The sequence below is a fragment of the Haliotis rubra genome, unplaced genomic scaffold (genome assembly GCF_003918875.1).
Source record: "Haliotis rubra isolate DU_JTF1 unplaced genomic scaffold, ASM391887v1 Scf8, whole genome shotgun sequence".
NCBI lineage: Eukaryota > Metazoa > Mollusca > Gastropoda > Lepetellida > Haliotidae > Haliotis > Haliotis rubra.
The window spans coordinates 1,447,377-1,466,858 of NW_025767523.1; the positions used below are offsets into that span (position 1 = coordinate 1,447,377).

Sequence of the window (19,482 nt, forward strand, 5' to 3'; positions counted from 1 at the left end):
TGTACTAAAAATACACATGGTGTTACAGCGGAGATCATAGCAATGGCAAAATGGGATTGATCCAGTTTACGGTTTCAAAAAAATCTAACGTGTGTTTTAAATATTAGTCAGTTGACATGATATTATGACATGGTATGATAAAACATCACGGTATAAAACACAGAAAGGGGACCCGAATCAATCTCAGTCATCATACCATCCATTCATCAGAAATCGTAAAATGCTTGTACTGCTGGGATACTGTATTAAAATCACACTAGAACCGTAAGGGGTACTTTCAAATAACGGCTTCTGATAGGCATCCTTTGTTCTTTTTGTCTATTTGTTTAAGTTGAAGAAATAAATGAACACCCGTGTTTGATATGCATATAGGCATATAGGTTTTTGTCCGCTGTACTTACAGACAGTTGCTCAATTGCGTCCGATGGCAAATCGTCTCCCGGCAGCTGAGGCCTGGGTGGCAGTGTTACCTTAAACCTTGTTTACCTCACATGACCAACAATAAAATAATATGGATGATCATTTTTATTGCGTTTTGCTGTAGATTGTACCATTTCATCAAGTGAGTGAGTGAGCTGAAGTAATATCGGCATTACTGCAGCCATAATTTGTGGATGACAGTGACGAAATTACATAGTGAGCTATTAAATACCTGCATATGTGCAAAAATAAATTATCAACGATATACGGAAATCGCACAGTAATTGCACAAAATGTGATGATAATATATATATAAAAGGGGGTTGAAAACAAGAGGAAGTAACTGGAAGTGAATAAAAGTGTTTTGAGCGTGTTAAACATGATCAACATAATTGTGAAACCAGAAGCGTCATATACAAGGCGAAGCAATACATATATACACACATACTGGCAAAATAAATCCGTGGTTTGAATTTAAGGTCACTTAGGTTAATATTTCAGTAAGATCAGCTTCACCGGTAGAGAAGTCCAGTTTGGCTAGTCCTTGACGTTTACCACTTCGCGGAAACCAACAAGCACGCGTAGGATGCTGGCAAACCCAGAACTATAATCAGGAACACGTGGAATTTGGATTCGTCTATTATACATGTGCTCCTCAAAACAAGGTAATATAACAAAATGGACGCCGATGACACAGAAGAGTTATAATTGGTTTTGATTATATTGTCTAATCTGTTCTGGTAAGCTAATGGGATATTGCAGACTTGACAACCTTTTAGGATGTTGAATGTTGAAAGACTTCTGTAATTTCCTTTCCAGACGGAAACTTTTTGGACGGAAACTTTTTGGAGGCTGGTAATTCGGTTCTGGTGTTCTTTAACTCGCCATCTGGTAATGGGCTGGATGTTTCTATGGATGTCTGGATCCAGACAAGATAACAGCAGCAATGATCGACGATGTCGGTGGACATTCTACCGATCGCATCGCATCACTTTACGTCACCGCCCGATCCATGCAGTCGTCTCTATGGACGGGTAAGAGTTGAAGGATAATGTAGACGAATACGGTTCTCAAACGGTCGAACGTTACATTAATATACACGACTTCTTCTTGGGTATGTTCTGCCGATCTCCAGCAACATTGTCTGAGAAGGAGGAACGAGAGGAGAAGATGCCTGAGTTTCGACTAACAGGCATTTCTCCTCCGGAAAAGCGGGTGGGGTTGTGCCCTGCAGAACTGCCATATGCCTGGTTACTGGGAGGCGCTCTCGTCCTGAATGACGGTGTGTTGCTGCTGGAGACGGGCGATGGGTAGGTGGGGGAACTGGATCCAATATATGCATGTTCGTATGTTGACGCACTCATTGAAGAGGGCCTGGTGATACTGGGGCCTGAAGATGACACAGGATTGACGACTTTAGCAGGTTGTGTTGGAACAGGCGGAGGCAATCTCGTCCTGATTGACGACGTGATGCTGGAGTAGGTTGGGGTACTGGATCCAACTGGAGCAGGTGGAGCCGGTTTTCGGATCATAGAGGGAACTGGGGCGGTCTTGGCTGGCGCACTAGCACTCGCAGGTGATCTTGTCACATTTCCAATACTTCTGCTCACAGACACGGATTCGTCAACAGTTTCATCTCTGTACTCGACAAGGTACTCGGGGTAGCACTGATTCCGCTCAAATATAACAAATATTGAAGGGTTGTTAATGTCGTTGACGCAAGAATCGTACAACACGTGGCCTTTTCTCGGTGGAGGCCTCGTGTAGCTGCTGTCTCCCAGTGTGTACTTACCAACAAGCACTCGGGCTAGGAACATGTACCTATTCCTGCCTTTGGTGTAACTGTGACTATACTTAGCGTCACGGGCGAAATACGCCCCCTTGCCGTACACCGTGGCGTTCTTGCCGCTGACTCTGAAGTCAAAGTTGTTGATGCAGATGTTGTTGACCACGTCTAGAGTGTCTGTGCCGTGGAAGAGTTGTCGCTGATCAATGCTCTCTGTGCTATGAGACATCTGAAGTGTCTTCTTCATACTGAAACATCATGTTTATATTTAAATAGGTGATTTCTAAGCGTTTTTATGCATCTATGAAATATAGTTTTTGTATATTTTGATAAACCCATTTTCCGTTTTCTAATAATTTAAGCAGGATTGATCTGAAGGTTAGCCCAGCATTTGTTTCGTTCAGAACTAAATATGAGATCAGTAAATGGAATGTTTCATAAGACATATTCATACACACAGGATTATGATGCCACGCAAAAAAGACACTACAATGGGTAAAATCTGTCACAGTGACAATACATAACACGCCCTAAAACAAATACGAGTTTCCTGAAACAAGTCACTGTCGATTGCCTTGAGAGTGCCAAGTGCTCCGTTTTGAATCCGGAAACAGTGTCAGACTGGTATAGTAATATTGCAAACTGGACAACCTGTACCCATGAGATCTGCACCTGAACGTTTTCGGCGGTATCGAACCCACATATTGGATAACATGTACCCACTCATATCTAATCAACTGGATGACTCGAACCTAAAAGTAAGATAGATAAGATTTGAAATTTGACTTGCAATTGTGTTCACAAATAGTTTCATACCGACTGTGTAAATTCCTTCCACCGACCGACTTCAAGGACAATGTGAAACCATGACTTATTGGTTATTCATTACCTCATGTTACTGTATATTACAGTCCGCCAGATAAGCAATAAACCTACCATTTCAGATGCTGATTGAGTTTATCTGCCAGGGCCACTTGAGGACATTGGTGGAGTTAATTGGTTGATTAATTTAATGAATGAAACCATATAATGCATAAAGGTCGGTGTAAATGTTGATGAATGAGTGAGTGAGTTTAGTTTTACGCCGCACTCCGCAATATCCCAGCTATATGGCGGCGGTCTGTAAATAATCGAGTCTGCAGTGATCAACAGCATGAGCATCGATCTGCGCAATTGGGAACCGATGACATGTGTCAACCAAGTCAGCGAAACTGACCACCCGATCCATAGTCGCGACAAGCATAGTCGTCTTTTATGGCAAGCACATGGGTTGCTGAAGACCTATTCTACCCCGGATCTTCACGGTCGTTGATGAATGAACGACATTGTTACCAGTATATTACAGACTGCCAGATAAGCAATAAACCTACCATTTCAGATGCTGATTGATATTATCTGCTACGGCCACTTGACTAAAATCACAGACATTGTGGAGTTCATTGGTTGATTGATTTTAATGAATGAAACCAGAGGTACAGATAAGCTGCGTATCTGCGTAAATTACGCAAATATTTATGTGAAAACTCAATTCCTGTTTAGTCCATTGCGTACAAGTACGCTTCATTTTTTTAAATACTCAATAAATCTGATCTTACATGTGTACAAACAAAAAAGATAAAATAACTGAGGTATATTAAAGGGTTCTATTTCAGCACCTGACCTTGGCAACTTGCAGTCTTTCTTATCGTTTCTCATGTTAACAGATCCAACATAAATAACAAACACGTAAACCAACACATAAACTTTACTATAATTTTACAATTAATGGAAAATGGCAAAATACCCAATTGAGTTTGAGTGAGGTGGGTACAATTTATTTGGTTACTCAAAGGAAAATTAGGATACCCAATTGAGATTGACACAAGCGAGTACATAACTCAATGACCCAAGAAGTTATCTGTAGCTCTGTAATGAAACCATAAAATGCATAAAGGTCGGTGTAAATGTTGATGAATAACGATATTGCCTTACAGCGAGTCATCCATATTTGTGTGTGTGTGTGTTCTCCAAATTTGAGTACGGGTCACCAAAATAACGGATGAATGTAACAAAAACAGTTTAAGTGAGGGTTTATCATTTTCTTGGGTACGAATCGTGTATAAGGTCACTGGACAAGTGGATAAGTCGCAGAACTCGTTGTTCTCAACCAGCCAAGAAGAAATTGTTACCTCACGATACTTCCCGAATGTCTCGAATATCGGCCCATCCGGACACTGGGTAGGGATGTTGAAACTACTATAGGCGGAGACAGATGAAGTTAACAAGTATTTCTGTCAGTTTACTGCCAATAACACTACAGACTAGACTGACTGACTGACTGAGTTTAGTTTTACGCCGCTTTTAGCAATATTCCAGCAATATCACGGCGGGGACACCAGGAATGGGCTTAACACATTGTGCCCATGTGGTGAATCGAACCTGGCCTTCGGCGTGACGAGCCAACGCTTTAACCACTAGGGCTACCCCACCGCCCCTACAGACTAGAACAAAATCCACCGCCATGTAACTTTTAATAAACTGTCAGCGAGGGCTTGACAGCAGCTGGCAGTGACGTGTAGACACTCGGCTGCTGGTGTATATATTGCACATTCTGTATGTACATGCGTTATGTATAGAAGACCTCAATACTTTACCTGAGGAAATTGTGCCAAAGTAAAGCATTCTGCAGTCTGTATACTCGCTGGCCTTGACATCTATTCGCTGACAGAGTTTTGTAGATGGATGACATCACAGTGGTAAATTCATCGGAGCTTGTATCCAGTTCCACTTTTTCACTGTTCTGATAACGGTCAAGTGGAGTCCAGTTCGAGGGGACGTCAGCTGGTGTTACTGCCGACAGGGACATCAATAAACTGGAACTGAATTATAGTTCTGGAAATTACAATGTTATCGTATGTTATTATGTATGGCTTTGTGCTGAGCAAGTGGACAGAATCGTAGGATATTTTCATATCAACTTACTTAATTGTTAATGAATATGACACCTTGCTAGGACACCAATGAATATGACACCTTGCTAGGACACCGGTCTCTTGTGAAAGGCATCAGTGTCCATAAATGTCACTTGTTTTACCACATCTGCTGTTAGTGTGGGGGGTGAGGTGAAATTGGGTTTAACGTCGTGCTTGAGAATATTTCGCTCATATGACGACCTGCATGCGTGTGTATGTGTATGTGCAGCTGCTTGTACTTGCCCAGACTTAAGCTGGTTTTATAGTGCTAGCTCACTGAGATACCATGCCGCAGTGAAGCATGAATACCCCACTCAGACACAGTATACTGACTCCGAGCCGACCAGTCCTTGTTGTACCAATTAATGCCGAGCACCAGGCAGGGACTGTTAGTGTGGGGCGTGTCGATAGACACAAGACAGGTCTCCAGTGAAAGGCCTCAGTGAACACACTTAACTGTCTCTAGTGAAAGATCTCAGTGAACCTACATAGCACTGATTCCCAAGATATCTTACCACGTCTGTTGGTAGCTCCTGGCAGTATCAAGAGATACAAACATCGGCCTCCTCTGAACTGGCCTCCGAGTTAGATACTTCCTGTTGACCTGAACCAGAGAGGTGAAGTCCAGGCGGTATTCCTGATCTGCGATAGTGTAGAAGTAAGCGTCCTGTCCAGCCAGGTACTTGGTCTCCAGGGTCAGCTGAAGTTCCGGCTGTAGGAGCAGAATGATGTGGATGAGGGATGTTTTCATCAATATTTCCTCAGCTATACCTCTTATCCTGAAAATCCCCCCTAGCCTGCACGAAGCCTACCTAGTTTTAAAAGTCATTCAGACGTCCTTTTCAGCAAAACGATTTTTGAGTGTTTTTTGTGCTGTTGCTTATTGTATCAAACATAAACAACATCCTTATCAGTGGGACTGGGCGCCATGTTGTTGAAACTGCCAACCCAACATAGAGGTTTGTTTGGAACCCGCATTCTGATTGGTACCTTAGACCTAGCGTTGCCAGTCAAACTGGCAAATTTAGTAGGTTATGCGAGGAAGGAGTGTCATGGCGGGACATTCCAAGTCATGGTTACCGGTATAAAGGGCGACCACTCTTTACTGTTGTCCTGCCAGTACCACACCCACTGCGTGTAACGAGATATGTCGTCAGTTCCGGCTTCCACGTAAGATCGGGTTGACAGTCGCCGGAAACTGAGCTTGTTGTACGACTTCTGCCGTGGTGGGTCAAGTATTTCTTCAAAGTTTACTTCTGATGATGCAATTTCTCCATGTAACCGGACCTGAAAATTATATTACATTAGATAAAACTTTGTGGGTTCTTCATATAAGTCAATCCCAAGCACAGAACAGAAATAATAGTGAATAGTGTGTCCTTCAGTAACGGTGAAATACTCATTACATACACAGTGCGGAATTCCCTCACCATTGATGAAAGATGCACAAACAGAAAGACGTTTAAACTTGTGTAGGGCTCACAAAAAACAAGATTGGGAAAATGTTTTCTTTTCTGATGAAAGTTCTGTCTGGCTTTTCCCGATCTGTGTGAAAATGTGGACAAAAGATACCGTGAAACCTATCTACCAATGCTCAAAACATAGCCCGAAATTTCATATGTGGGGTGGGATATCATCTTGTGGAGTGACGCCGTTGTGCATTTGCACTGGAAATTCGACGAAGATATGTTGACATCTTAAATGATCACTTTCTTCCGACGGCCCGAACACTGTATGAAGATAATTAGATTTTCCAGCATGATATCGACCCAAAAACACACTGCGGGCTACATAAAACAGTGGTTGTCCGACGAAAAAGTTCAAGTTTTAGACTGGCCAGCCCAGATCTTAACCCTATTGAAAATGTTTGGAGACTAATGAAGGACAGAATAAACCAAAATGGGCTTAGAAATATTGAGGACATGAAGAAAAAAGTGGTCCAAGATTGGGATAGGCTGTCACACGATTTCATGAAAACTTTGATCGGTAGTGTACCTAGACGCATTTAGTCGTGTATTGCTGGGCAGGGAGGTCTCACAAAGTACTGAAAAGACACTTAGACTGTAAGAGAACTCATATCTCAACATATTCATTTTATTAAAACTTCTATAGTTTATATACATGTATTAGATATTTGCCGAAACAACTTTCTCAATAATTTCTGGGAACAATATATCACCTCGTGAGGTTCTTGAGAGGCATACAGATGTTGGTATTCAAGTATAAGACAAAAATTATGGATGTCAATTTGTTTTTATTGTACACACGTTCTGGGCTTTTCCTTGTGTTGTGTATACAATATACAATAAGGAAGTTGACATCCATAATATATATATTTTGTCTTATATCACCTCAATACAAGATCGCAATTAGCAATTTCATTTTAATTTTTTTTCGTAAAGTTACACAAGCAAATATATACAAACTAAGAAGTAAAGCAGCATTATGAGTTACAGCCAGTATTTCCCCGCTTGGCAAATATATAGATCGTTTGTTACTGTTCAAATGCAGCAATCACATGCAAAAAGTCTACAGAAGTGAGGAATGCAAAACGCCGTTTCGCCTCGCCTTTTTCAACCTAGATATAATCGTTGTGGTAAGAAAAAAGTTGTGCAAAACCGATGTCCCAGAATGAACATTCATGAAGTGTTTGTAAAAAGATCCGCACATGGTCTAAAAATACCCACTCAAAAGAATGGAATAATCAACAATAAAATTCCTTTGATCAGCTGTGAGGAGAAAGGCACCAGAAATGGTAATTGAACCCCATTCATCGGTGTGGTTACGTAAAGGATTGATAGAACTCACCTCAGCCACTGTGCTGTCGTCATTGTCACAGAACGATTCCTCCACCTTCTCCATCTCACTGTTGGACAACAGTTTCCAATCGCCAATGTTGTCCAGGTACTGCCACACATACGGAGCCTTCTTCTGGTGGTGGACACGAGGACAATAACAAGTGTCCCCTATGTATCGTTCACACAGTTCCCTCGCCCCTCCGGTCAGGCCTCGTCTTACACTCTGTACTAAAACATCAGTCACATTCTTTATTGTTAAATGATTTGTTTATCTGCCCTAAAGGTCACCGTTAAACGTTTTGAATGCATTTGCCTGTTGTTTAATGTCCCGGCATGTTTTGAATGTAAACGACCCGTGAAGGTCCGGGTTTGAATATTGATGTTCAGTAACTCATGCTTGAGTTAGTGAGTTATTATTTAACGTCACATCGGCAATATTTCAGCCATATCGTGACGAAACTCATGCTTGTCGTAAGAGGAGACTAACGGGATCGGGTGGTCTGGCTCGCTGACTTGGTAGACACATGTCATCGGTTCCAAATCGCGCAGATAGATGCTCATGTTGTTGATCACTGGATTGCCTGGTCCAGATTCGATTATTTACAGACCGCCGCCATATTGCTGGAATATTGCTGAGTGCGGCCTAAAACTAAAGTCACTCCCTCACTACCCCACTCAAGCGAACCCCAATAGAGTTATGTCCTTTGGAGAGCTCTTTACAAATATCCTATAACGCAACATGTGATTGAAACCAGTTCGGCAAACATCGACAACACCGCGTGCGACAGTTTTCGATGTACGGAGCAATTGTTTACATTCCATATATGGCATGTGTTACTGTTTTGCAGCTGTTCGCACCGAAGTTTGAATTATCGATTTCAGGCAAGTCGTAAAGGAAAATAAGTATTTTATTGCATTAGTACGAGCTTAAGTGAGTACATATTCCGAAATATATATAATAGAGGCCAAAATATTGTCGAAAATATGTGACACTGTGCTTTTAACAGGTCAGTCTCACCAGTGACTTCTGTCGATTCATCTGTGTTCTCTGATGAAGCCACACCTCTTCCCCTACCCCTGCCTCGTCCTCTGCCCCTCCCTCGTCCTCTACCACGCCCTCTTCCTCTTCCCCTCTCAAAACCTTGTATTCCTGTGAAACCGCTCATGTCGAGGAACATATGCACTGTAAGGAGAATAATTATGCCAAAATAATTTTCTCCCGCATGGGATGTCACTTTCAATCCTGCGCGTCAGGCCATAATTTATGCTAATACAAATATGAAGATGAATATGTCATAAATATAATGAACACAAATATGTTTTGTTTGAAACAAAGTGCCTCGTTAAGTTTGTTGCTATTCTTATTGGGAAAAATTGTTCTTCATCACGCTCGTTTCCAACAAAATATATACGAAAACAATAGATTCTCACTTTCACGAAAAATGAGGCCTGAGAATCCTTTATGTTGCTATATATAGCCTTATTGTGCAATGACGTCAGTTACACTGCTGGGGCGGCACTTGTGGTGCAAGTGTCACGCGAATGCCCGGGTTCGATTCCCCACATGGTACAATGTGTGAAGCCCATTTCTGGTGTCCCCCATCGTGATATTGCTGAACTATTGACGTAGAACCCAACTCGCTCACACTTACTGGCTCAAACAACAAATTATCGGTTATTTGGAAAAACGTAACAGATGTCTCCCATGCTTAAAACTTCACTCAGTGTTTGTCATGCTTGTTACTTTGACCAGTGTCTCAGACAGTGTTTGATTTGAACATTCATCCTGTCAGTGACTTGTCATACATGTAACTTTCATGTTGACCCTGAAATACAAATCATTTCGGAAGAGCGCGTAAAACCTGCAAATCAGCATTATCAATACGCATTACATTAATCAGTGTCTGACATACATGTTGCTTGAATCAGTGTAGTGTCTGCCATGGATGTTACTCTTATCAGGATCTCCTGTGTCTATGATTTAATCTGTGACACGAGGCACATATGACGCATTATCGATTCTGACACCAGTATATTGACCCTGTACAACAGTAAACATACCTGCACGCTTACGGATCAAGATTGAATTTCACCGTTCAGTCAGATCAACTGGGATTATGGAGCTACACCTGAAACACAATATGCCTACTAAATTACATACATGTATTTCTCTGTAAAAGTCTCTCCTAATCAAATTTGAAGTGTTTACTGTTTTCGACATTGTTCAGTATACCTTACCCGCTGGGTGGTCTTGCCCGACAGAATCCGACTGAGGCAGTAAGAACGGGATCCTCTCACTAAGGACAAATGACACTATACTAACCCTATCCACCATGTGACTTCCGAGTATGTGAACGAGTGTTACTTTCTTGGAAAACGTGGCTAATATATCACTGATAAACACCATCGCGCTCTCTCGGTTTCGGTTTGCAAGACTTCCTAGAAACACCAAGCTCCGTGCAGCGACAGCTCATTCGCGGCGCTGTACAGCAGTTTTCACAGCTCTCCAGTGAGCTTGGCTTCTAGTCTGTCTCACAGTCCCTGAACCACATTAATTTCCCTACTGCCAAGCCCTCTCTGCAGTGCTAAAGCCCTAAATAAAGCAAGTCTAGATTTCCTAGGTTCATCTCTGGTCCTTCTAGGGCTCCTTTTCAATTTAAATGGGCTTGTTTGTTATTATCAAAATTATATATATTCATAGACTAAGCATAAGTCCATGATGATGTAAGCAGCGGGATTTGCATCATACCTTATATGTAAAGCGACCGTTGCTCAACATGTGACCAATGGTCACCCGCTGTGCCCAATATCACGCATTAAATTACACACTCAACCAGACCCATCTTCACTATAAATACCAAGTGTCTAGCTTGACTGCTCTGCAACTGCTTCATCATCAGTATAGTGATAACAAACTTGTTTCCATGGAAACAGAATACGTTTAAAGACATTAAACTTTCCAAAACGGAGAGTCGTGCCATTCCTGCTGCTTGCACCTAACGGTCAACTCGGAGGTTATAGTCTTGCATCAGATCAGATTGTAGTAATTGTTTTCATTACTTTGGGATTTCGTGGTGAGGCAAACTTGCCGTGCTGCACATCCACAGAAACACTGACCCTATTTATAAACCTGCTGGAATACGGCTTTGTCTGTGTGCTGTGTCGACAAGACAGAAGATACTCCTCAAAGCATCGGGCAGGACACACGCTCAGTGGGATTCTATACAAAAACCCTACCTTGTTGGTAAGACCTTCTACCATCCTAATACCTTAACTTACTTAATACGTTTAACTTATTTAATCATTTTGATGTTTTAATGAATTTAATTGATCTATTTTAATTCACTTTATTAAACACATGCGTTCAAATCCATTATTAACTTGAAGATGTTTTCCAGCGAATCTTGTTAATGGAGACTTGATGTGCTTGTTTTCATAATGTGCTTAAATCATAAGTAAAAGTGCATGTAGATGTTTTGTCGCTTCCTTTTATTGAAAGGTATATTTCGGTGCAAAGCTCACCATCTCCAACTGGCTCCTTCACTCTTTAGTATGACGTTTCCCTCGGTAGGAGATAGTCTATATGAGACAACGCCTCACTTACAGCTTACTATATAGGCAATGATATGTTTTGTGTTAATGAATATGACACGATGTTAACCTTGAACTTAACGCCTCGCGTGGCCTTCCAGGGTGACCTTGCCTCAAGTTGGCGTCATAAAAACGTCAAAAGACACATCTTGACACTTTTGTTAAAAATCTTGACGAATTGACAGCGCAGTGACTGGAAGATACACGAAATATACACTTGGCCGTTTCAGAAAAACCTGTTTCAATATAACTTATCTTTGTAGTTTTGTTTCTCTCTAAAGCGTCTATTTAATATACAATCTGGCTCGTATATGTTTATTTGATGTGTTTATATTGCATTCTTGACTGTAATCAACATGCCCATAATGTGAATCTCGGATTAGTGTTCAACTATTAGGTTGAATGGTCTTATCAGTGTTAATTTGTATTTTTGTCAAGGGAAGTTTGTTTGAAACACTTTATTGTCATCTTTTAGCCGCAAGGTTATTTGGACCAAGCGGTAGTCTGAATCTCTGGTCTCCCTAGCTTGGCTTCCTACATCCACACACGGACGCGTTTAATGATACGCTGAACAGCGCTACAACCCATACGTTATATCGTACCGTACATGTACATGTTTTCGCTCGATATGTATTTCGCTCAGCAATTTTGAATCTCTGTTCACGTTGGGGGTTGTGTTTTTTTATATATTTTATTTATTTCAGCCATTTTACAATATTTTACAATTTCCACACTATTTCATGACAGTAGGGGTAGGTTCCTTTTCACAAATAGCCATAGTAATTTATTGTATTTAAGTCACAATATGGCTGAAATATTGCCGATGTGTCTATAAATTTGAACTCACTCTCTCACTATTGTAGCAGTTCTTTCGGCCTTTTTTGATACTGTTGGTGTATTTGGATATGTATTCTTCAATAGATTTAGTGTCCTTGAGAATTTTCACAAAACATTGTTTTTTAAATTCGTGATATAAACACATCTTATAGCTGATAGAAGAGTGTGATTGAGGAACTTGCGTCTTCTATCAATACCCAGCGTATATCAAAAACTGAAAAGTTTTCATCGATATTACATTTTCTTTGTATACATGTCCTGTTTCAAGCTATTCCAAAACTCTTTCACACATGTACAGGCAATAAAGACATGCATTATACTCTCAGGTTCAGACTTACAAAAAGAGCAAACATTGCTATCTACCAAATTCATTCTTAGCATATTATTTTTCAAACACACAGTTATAAATGAATCTATATTGAAAGTCCAGAAGCTTTGTGGCCCTGGAATATTTTCCGTAGATTGTGAAAATATTTTTCCAAGGGATATCTATGATAATATGATTTTCCCATTTAAAACAGGGCTTAAGCATGTGATACTCTGGCAGTTTAGACAAAACGCAGTAGAACGTCCGACAGCCTTTTACAGAGAGATCAAACTGCAGTCAGTTTGACTATAAGGTGTCCCCATGAATTTCTAAATATAACAGTTAGAAATTGCCATGCATCACAGAAAAAGTTGTTTAACAAACTATCATCATTGTGTACATAATTGTTGACAGTCGACGCAGAGGGGATCACGGCAAGCAACGGGAATAGACAGGTGGGAAGGGGAGCGTCTCAAAATCTATTCTGAGTGATCTGTGACTTCGTCATCAGGGGCATCATGTGTAGTCAGAGCTGATGGAGATAACAAGCGATGCGACAGTTGCCTGTTGAAGACCATCACGATATCATCTTGCAACTTTATAATTAACTTTCATAAATATAGCAATAGTACAGATATAATTTTTATCACAAGTTGCAATGAAAGTCATTTTGATAATAAATATGAGTAAAACATCAAGATTAACAACCCCAAGAAGGACAAAATATTCACAAAGAATTATGTCAAGTTTTCCACATGAAATTGTGTTTATTTTAGATATGTGACAGAGTTTTTACCACTGGTAACGGATAATTTTAGATTTTATGAAAGATGATGGTAACGAAAAAATTTCTATTATTTTGTGTTCATTCAGGATAAGGCAATAAGTTGTTTTTTTTGTATATAAACATTTCCTTGGGCAATAAATGGTGAGCATCATGCAATTTCAAGTCGTTCAAATGAGCAAGTCCTTAGATGAAATGACTTCTATATTATCCCAAGGGAAATTTGGTGTGCATCATATCATTTACAGTTCTCCAGTTTTCACATTCTTAGAGCATGTCTACATAACATTTTATAATGAGTACCTGCAAGTGATTGCAAGTCACAACGTCATTGCCTCTCGAAATGGAACACATACAAATAGATAGTACAAAGCCCCATTCAATATGCTTAACTTACAGAGTCTGTACAAACACAAATATTTTCAGAAGAAGACAATTTAGTCAATGTTCATGATGATTTTGATGATGATTGTAGATGATTGCAGATAATGATGATTATCTGTCAATCATAAATAGATTTCAAAACGTAAAATGTTGTCTCATGTAACACACTAGGTAAATAAACACTACAGACTTGAGGAATGGACTAGACGTTTACATTCAAGTGGCAATTCATAGTGTTGGGAATTAGTTAAAACATCGTAATTGATGATTGGTTTATTACAACCGATCATTCATCAAAAATAATTGGTTAGCGTCATTTATCAAATTTTCCTGTAATGTGTCTTAATGCACACAAAAAAGAAAGAAAGAGAAAACATGTAATTCTTTAGGGGTTTTTTTCACATTTTTAAAGGAGTGAGTGAGTGAGTTTGGTTTTACGCCGCTTTTAGCAATATTCCAGCAATATCACGGCGGAGGACACCAGAAATGGGCTTCACACATTGTGGGCTTCGAACATTCATCAGCGTGACGAGAGAACACTTTAATCACTGGGCTGCCCCACCGCCCCATTTTAAAGGATGACAAGTATGTTAGGAACATATATTTTCTGGAGTCATTAAGATAAATTCAACCATGATCTGGAACAAACGTGTAGTGCTTATGCAATGTAAATTTAATGACAGACAAAACCAACCTTGTGAAATATATTGTTAATGCAAACAAGTGTTCCAAAAATGTTTGTGTTCGATTATGAGAAAACATGATCAGTTGCTTGGTGGTTTAGTCACTGCAACCAATCTTCGATTATTTCAGTAAATCGGACCACCACTAATGATTCATGGCTCTTTTAATCCCATAGGTGGATTCATTAGATTGTTTTTTACTGAACTATAATATTTCCAGAATACTGAAGTAAATCTAAGGATAGAGAAAACTATGCGAAACAGGAAGGTATGACAGGTATGCCTTACAGCAATATTTATGCCAGGAGATTTTCAACGAAAGTGAACCGATTCTGCACAATTTTATTATAAGTAACTCAAGCAAACGTCATACGCTTCCTGATGGAAATAAAAGCATATGACATTATACTTGACCACTTATGATGTTGTAGTCAACAATGTTCTGACATGGAAGAGTCTAGAGACGAAAAATGACAATTTTATGTACAATTGAAATCACCTCGAATTATAGCTTCAAACATTCTGACGATCTTTAGACACTATGGATACATTAATAGAAACGTCCAATTCCGATTCATGAACAAGATTTTACAAATTGTGTCCTGTCAGTTCCATTTTTGTGATTGTGAATTATCTGTGACCATGAATGAATTTTCCGTTACATCAACTTCATAATCACAAATTTTCGGTCACATTAGACCAATTCAGTGTTTTAAATATGTGTCTTCTTTTGGCTGCTAAAACAGCACATGCCTCTTTATAGTGGGAGATAAACCCAATCAGAATACTGACTTTTTATGCTACAATATTTTTATTTAATCATTGTTTTAAATATATCAATTCATTAATTAAAAAAGTATAAAAATCTTAACAATTTATGACTTTACACGATTATCAAGGGTTTTCAGAGTAATCTAACTATATTCTGTCCTAAAGGAACTTAGCATTGAGGTAAACGTGAAATTAATTCGGTTCTAAAGTTGATTTCGGATGTCTACAGGCCATATATTGCAACTTACCCTCGCCTTGCAGTTGCTAAAATCACAAAGGCTCTGTCACAAATCATAAAGTTTCTGTCGCAAAAATCACAAAGCCTCCACTCTCACTGTAACCAAGTTCCCTACCAGTGATTCACACCGAAATAAATTAGAAAATGTTATGTCATGTTATGTTTTGGTAGAAATGATAAATGTAAAATGAAGGAGGGAAAAACATAGAATTGACTCCACTAAGTTTGCCTGGAAACAAAACTATATGTTTGCAACACATCTTTTATTTCTTTGAAATTTAGTGAACAAAACTTTCTTTAACACATAAATCGATGATGATGGAATGTTCCAGGAAGAGCTAGGCAGTGAAATAGCTGTTAAACGATCACATAAATTTCGATGATGAGTATATAACGCAGCTGGAATGGGTTTTCTTCCCAAACTTTCAGCGACCAAAATCATGTGGCAAGTGTTCCTGAATGTTAGTCCAGCCTTGTCACCAGGTCATCTCGTTCTTATGGTTGATTTCAATATCCATGTTGATTCTGTGTCTGACTCCTTTGCTAAATCCTTCTGTGACATCTTTCAATCTCCTACAGCACGTTTCTGGACCAACTCACCGACCAGGTCATACACAACTAGTCATCACCAAGGATAGTTGTGATATTCTGGATGTCGTTGATGTTAGTGACAAACAGTTATCTGATCATTCACTTATTCACTGCTCTGTCAAACTTACTACTCCTAAGCAAGTGAGAAAAGACATTAGCTACAGGAAGACTTGAAATATAGACATTAGACAGGTTTCTAATGACACTAAATCTTCTGAGCTGCTACAGTCACTCTCTGATTCTTGTGGAGTTGATGATAAGACTGATGTGTTGCTTATCACGAATATTGGATAAGCATGCTCTTCTGCATTCTCTTCCCACAGAGGTTACTCCTGTCATATCTTCCTACGTAACCTCTGTTCTAATACGGCCCTTTCATGGTGTGAGCGATCAAGACTCGTGATTGGAGGCAATCAGATTTAGTTGTGCAATCAGCGACGTTGTTTCAAAAGTGATCATTCGCAAGGCCTCGGTAATTTCCGTATACTTCGAGAAAACTAAACCTCTTCCCCTGCGCGATGCGCAAACGTTTCTTCTAGACAGAACTCAGTCATGTTATGGCGGATCAGTGGCGTCTCTTGTGTATAACATCAACACAAGTCCCCGGCAGATGGGGGATATTTGTGGCCTCACATTTGCTTGTGTTAGTCTAAGTTGAATCTAAGTCGATGTAACAGGTGTTCTGATTGGATAGAAAGAATTCGTTTTGCGATCTTTTGCCGCTAGGGGATTTTACGAGAACCGGGAAATATGGCCGTATTAGAACAGAGGTTCGTAGGAAGATATGACAAGTAACCTCTGTGGGAAGAGAATGGCTCCTCTGAAGTCTAGTTCTGTTGTCATTCGTCCTTGTTCTGTTGTCATATATTCCTTGTTGAACAGTCTGTTGAAGCAGGATACAAATTGTACTCTAGCCAATAGTTTTGCCAGGATTTTTCAACGCCAAGATATGGGATATACGCCAAGAACTTGACATTAGACTTCTCTGCAGAATCAATTTTCAATGAGTAATATTTCAGTAGTACATATTTGTCTGAACTCTCCTTAACCTATCCGGAAGAAATAAGTCAGATCATGTAAGCAAGCTTGGATTCTCTCATCAGCCCCTTATCCATTTGAGGGATGCCAAAGTTTTCAAACAGGCAGTCCTCTAATTAAAGAGGCCAATTTAAATTCGGATGAGTTAAAAAACTACCGGCCAGTATCTAATGTATCTTTCATTTCAAAATGTTTGGAAAACAATTTTCACGAAGGCTTGAAGAACACCTACTCAATAACAACCTGCTTGAACTCTTTCAGAGTGCTTACAAATCAAAACGTAGCACAGAGACTGCAGTTGTTCGTATCCATAACGATGTCATGAGGGCAATGGACCAGCATTGATTTATCCTTCATACTTGATGTATTATACCCTTCAAGAAAGAAACTTATAGTAAGAGGGGTGGTGGGGTTAATGGTTAAAGCGTTTTCTCATTTCTGGTGATATTGCTGGTACATTGTTAAACCGACTTAAAAACTAAACGGCATGAGTCCAACCAACAGTACTAGTAGGTCAGCCTTCTACATCAAGGAAGCAGTAGGCGACCGCAGTCACTGAACAGAATTAATCAAGCAGAAGGTCAAGTCCGTCTTCAGTGCCAAAAGAGAATAATGCAGGTATTAACTTTCATCAAAAATGTTGTTTCGGGAATTTTCAATTACACTTACTTCTTTTGTCTGAAATCGTTAATACTTCATTATATCCAACTTCATTTTATTCAGACTGAGAGAACGACACGTGCTTCCTCGGTTCAGATGTTAGTTACAGGTTTAAGTCCCTAATTGGTAGAGCCTCTTAATCTTTGAAGAAAAACATTAACTAAACGTTGTGCATGATAGTTCGTGGTATATTTTATATGCTTCTCATTTACTGTCGATGAGTGCTTTTAAGTAACATATAAAGTTTATGTATATTCCACGTTCAATGCAAATTTACGCAACATTTATAGAAATGAATACGCAAGTTAAAACTGTTTTACTGCACATTATTATTATTTTTATTTATTTATTTATTTCTTTGTTTAATTATTATTTACTTCTTTATTCCTTTTGGTTTTGTTTTGTTTTTTGTTAGGGTCCTTGGACAGGAGGCGGAGAATGCATTTCTGTGGAGAAACACTTACTGATAGCAATGTGGTACCTGGCAACACAATTCACAACATATCTGACGGCTTTAACATAACTGAGTCATCTGTTGTACGTTGTGAAAGGGTGCATCATGTTTTGTTGAATGATGTTAAACCAAGCCTCGAGGTCAAGAACGACAACAAGTCATTGATAATTTCTTTGAAAAGCGAAACTTTCCCGGGATAGTTCGCGCAACTGATGCATCGCACATCAAGATAAAAGCTCCCCATGAACACAGTCAAACATATGTTATCCGACTGGGGTTTCATTCAGTTGTCTTGCAGGCTGTTTGTAGAGATGACATGAGGTTTATTGATTGTGTAGCTGGTTGGCCAGGAAGTTGTCATGACTCGCGTGTTTTGAAAAACTCTGATCTTTGGACACATGGACAACAGTTGTGTGGTCAAGGTCACGTGCTTGGTGACGCTGCCTATCCACTGACTGCTAACACCATTTAGGGACAACGGTCACTTAACACAAGAACAGAGACATTACAATACTAGCCAGAGTTCTGCTCGCACTGTAATTGAGCGTGCATTTGCACTTCTGAAAGGACGGTTTCGCAAGCTTCAGTATCTGGACACCCAGCAACAGAAAACAGCATTCGTAACTTTCGTCCCTTCCGTAACCTATCCCTCTTGTAGACGTTTTATTGAACGTGGCTCTGTCTGAGCGCAAAAGCGCAGAGAGAAAGAATTATTCTAGTTGCCGAACTATTTTCAAAGGGCATGTAACTCTTGTTTACTTTGAAAACAAACCTGGCATTCACGCCAAGGAATTTTTTTCCGAGTGAACGGTGAATAGTTCCCTACGCTATAATTTAAATATACTTGAAGTGTGTAGGGAAAACTTATCCAAGCCGAAATGAAAATTATTTCAAACAAATATTTTGACCCAATTTTTTCTCTACATACGCGCATTCTGATTGGCTGGGGGATTATTTCTCCCGGACACGGCTAAGACAGGGGTACGATTAGTTACGAGTGCTGAAAACAGCAGTGAACACTATCATGGTATGTTGTATCATACACAACATTTGTATCTCAACACATGAAGATCTCAGAGACTTTATTCTGGATGGCCCTGCTCAAAACATTGACAATGGCTACCTTGCTCAACAGAATGATGTTGAGGGTACCACTAAACGCAATCATATTGTTAGAAACCTGAATTAA

General features: G+C 39.7%; 2 protein-coding genes across 5 annotated transcripts; one reads left to right on the forward strand and one right to left on the reverse strand.

The window, feature by feature from the left end:
• Positions 1-510: 510 nt before the first annotated feature.
• On the reverse strand, positions 511-10,413 carry LOC124261424 (protein mono-ADP-ribosyltransferase PARP12-like). 4 transcript variants are annotated; one of them, XM_046695743.1, is made up of 8 exons: positions 10,279-10,365; positions 10,017-10,084; positions 8,974-9,138; positions 7,966-8,183; positions 6,238-6,444; positions 5,673-5,869; positions 4,840-5,064; positions 511-2,454 (listed from the first exon to the last, which is right to left on the reverse strand). In XM_046695743.1, the coding sequence occupies exons 3-8, from the start codon at positions 9,131-9,133 to the stop codon at positions 1,506-1,508; spliced, it is 1,956 nt and encodes a 651-aa protein (XP_046551699.1). In that variant the 5' UTR covers positions 9,134-9,138; positions 10,017-10,084; positions 10,279-10,365; the 3' UTR covers positions 511-1,505. The 4 variants fall into 4 exon arrangements, with proteins under 4 accessions (XP_046551699.1, XP_046551698.1, XP_046551700.1 ...); XM_046695742.1 differs by having other exon boundaries at positions 10,194-10,316; XM_046695744.1 differs by lacking the exon at positions 10,017-10,084 and having other exon boundaries at positions 10,279-10,413.
• Positions 10,414-17,666: 7,253 nt separating this feature from the next.
• On the forward strand, positions 17,667-19,482 carry LOC124261485 (putative nuclease HARBI1). Its single transcript, XM_046695805.1, is given in 4 exon segments — positions 17,667-17,717; positions 18,427-18,746; positions 18,748-18,913; positions 19,285-19,482. Coding segments are annotated over 4 exon segments (735 nt in total).